General features: G+C 33.1%; 1 protein-coding gene across 1 annotated transcript; it reads left to right on the top strand.

The window, feature by feature from the left end:
- Positions 1-205: 205 nt before the first annotated feature.
- On the top strand, positions 206-823 carry LOC105801570 (uncharacterized). Its single transcript, XM_012632811.2, has one exon. The coding sequence runs from the start codon at positions 206-208 to the stop codon at positions 821-823; it is 618 nt and encodes a 205-aa protein (XP_012488265.1).
- Positions 824-2,472: the final 1,649 nt, after the last annotated feature.

Here is a 2,472-nt window from a genome sequence, read left to right as displayed (position 1 = left end):
GTCGATGCTACGGAAGAATGGTGGGCCGCAAAAATACAGGTTAGTGTTAACTTTATCATTATTTCAATGCATAAAGTTTATTGAAATTAATAATTTACAATTATAAAAATCTTAGTATAACATTTAAATTTAACATGTTATGTAGGAAAATCCTAATTTTAAAGGATTTAAGAAGAAAGGAATTGAACCACGATAGAATGAGTTAATGTGGCAAATGTTTGGTGGCATTGTAGCCACTGGAGAGAATGCATGGGCACCTTCGTCTGGTGTTCTTCCAAGTGGGGTTCCTATGGGAGATGATGCACCTAATGAGGGATTTGGTGATTTAGATGAACATAGTAACGAGAATAAAGGTATTCCTCCTGATGAGGTACCATCAAACCCTTTTCATGAAATCCCTGATCGAAGAAAGCAAACACTTGGGGTTGTACACGGTAAAGGAAAAAAATCAAGTTCAAGTAGAAAATCATCAAGAAATACATTAACTACCCAGATTGAGAATTTGTGTGAGAGCATTTCTAGTCCAAGGAAGTCAGCGAATGAAATTATTTTTCCACACTCTCAATATACTATTTCAAATGCAATGGATGCTTTGCGTGCTTTGGGAGATGAAATTCCAAAAAAAGATGAACTGTACTATTTTGCCACCAAAATGTTCCAAATACTGGTGAAACGAGAAGTGTTTTTGAACTTAGATCCAGATGATAGGGTTTGGTGGCTTCAACGCGAGTATGCTGAAAAAAATCCAATTGCATCGTTTTCGTCCTTGGTAGCAACATCCTCATTTCCCTTCCAACCATACCATCAACCACCTCCACCATAAGCTCCTTAGAATTATTATTGTAATATAATTATACTACTTTTTTATATGTAAAACTAATGTATGAAACTTTTTATGTTTGGTATTTTTATGCTATGCTTTTAATCAAGTTTCTGTGTTGTATAGAATGTCACGAAATATTAATTTACTTTCATTTGATTACTTTTTCAGGTTATGGATGAATTTAACAATATGTATAATAGTTTTGATATGAATTATGATACCTTTAAATTAAGTGAAGAAGCTCAACGAAGAATAGCCACAATTGTTACCCAAGTTGAGCACAACAATTATCATAAAAAGGAAGAATATGTGTTAAGCAGTGTATTGGTACACCATGAAACTTATTTCACTATGCAACCGCGTATGGATTCAAATTATACTAGTCAAATGTGGGTGGACGAAGTATTAAATGGGCACGATGATCATTGCATGATTAGTTTTAGGATGCCAAAAAATATATTTCACAGATTGTTGCATGATTTGCAAACAAATTATGGCTTAAAGAATGGGAAAGTATCGGCGATGGAGAAGTTAGCATTATCATTGTACATTCTTGAAAATAGAGAATCAAATTCAAATGCAACAGAGCGATTTCAACAATCTTGGGAAACTATTAGTCGAATTTTTACTGATATGTTGCATATATTTGCTCGAATGGGAATAGACACGATTAAACCCATTGAAGGTCAATTCGAGGAAGTATCGAACCATATTCGACATGATACAAGATATTGACCTCACTTTAAGGTAAAATTTACACAATCTTTATATTTTTAAAACATAAATTATTTCTAACTTTTATCTCATTACTTGTATTTATTTTAAAGGATTGTATTGGGGCCATAGATGGAACACACATAAAAGCATGCATTTCACCTTCTTCTCAAATACCTTATATCGGACGGAAAGGTGAACCAACTCAAAATATTATGGCAGCTTGTGACTTCAACATGTACTTTATTTTTGCATTTCCTGGTTGGGAAGGAACAACACATGATAGTAGAATTTTTTTGCAAGCACTTAGAAAGCAAGAGTTGAAGTTTCCACACCCTCCACTAGGTCGAACTTTAATTTTTTAATTACTTTTTACATAAAAAATATTAAAATTTTTAATTTATTTTTAAACTTGATATTATGTTTTACTTTTTTTGCAGGAAAATATTATCTTGTGGATTCCGGATATCCACAAATGGCAGGTTTTCTAGGTCCATATAGGGGGAACGATATCATTTACCTGATTTTCGTCGAGGTAATCATCAAGTATCTGGAAAAAAAAATATTTAATCATGCCCATTCTTCGTTACGCTCTGTGATTGAACGAACATTTGGAGTGTGGAAAAAAATGGCCAATATTAAGAGATATTCGAAGTTATTCATTCGACAAGCAAGTTTTAATAGTTATTGCAACAATGGTTTTGCATAATTACATTCGAAGACATGCTTGGTCAAATGATGAGGATTTTCGAGAATTTGAGAATATACCGGACATGCCGTCTCTTCAAGCCGCTTTGATGAGGTGAATCGAGTTCTTCTAACAGAGAAAGTAACCTTGAAATCACAATGTTAAGGAAACCATTGCAACTAGTTTAATGAATCAATATTTGTAAACACATTTTGTATCATAACCTAATTTCTAGTAATAATGAAAC

Source organism: Gossypium raimondii, chromosome 11 (genome assembly GCF_025698545.1).
Source record: "Gossypium raimondii isolate GPD5lz chromosome 11, ASM2569854v1, whole genome shotgun sequence".
In the NCBI taxonomy this organism is placed as follows: Eukaryota; Viridiplantae; Streptophyta; class Magnoliopsida; order Malvales; family Malvaceae; genus Gossypium; species Gossypium raimondii.
The sequence above is the reverse complement of the archived record's forward strand: the minus strand, read 5'-3'. Positions and strand labels throughout refer to the sequence as shown.

Bases quoted from the DNA above. Each gene is read 5' to 3' on its own strand.
- LOC105801570 (XM_012632811.2), top strand. From the start codon at position 206: ATGTGGCAAATGTTTGGTGGCATTGTAGCCACTGGAGAGAATGCATGG.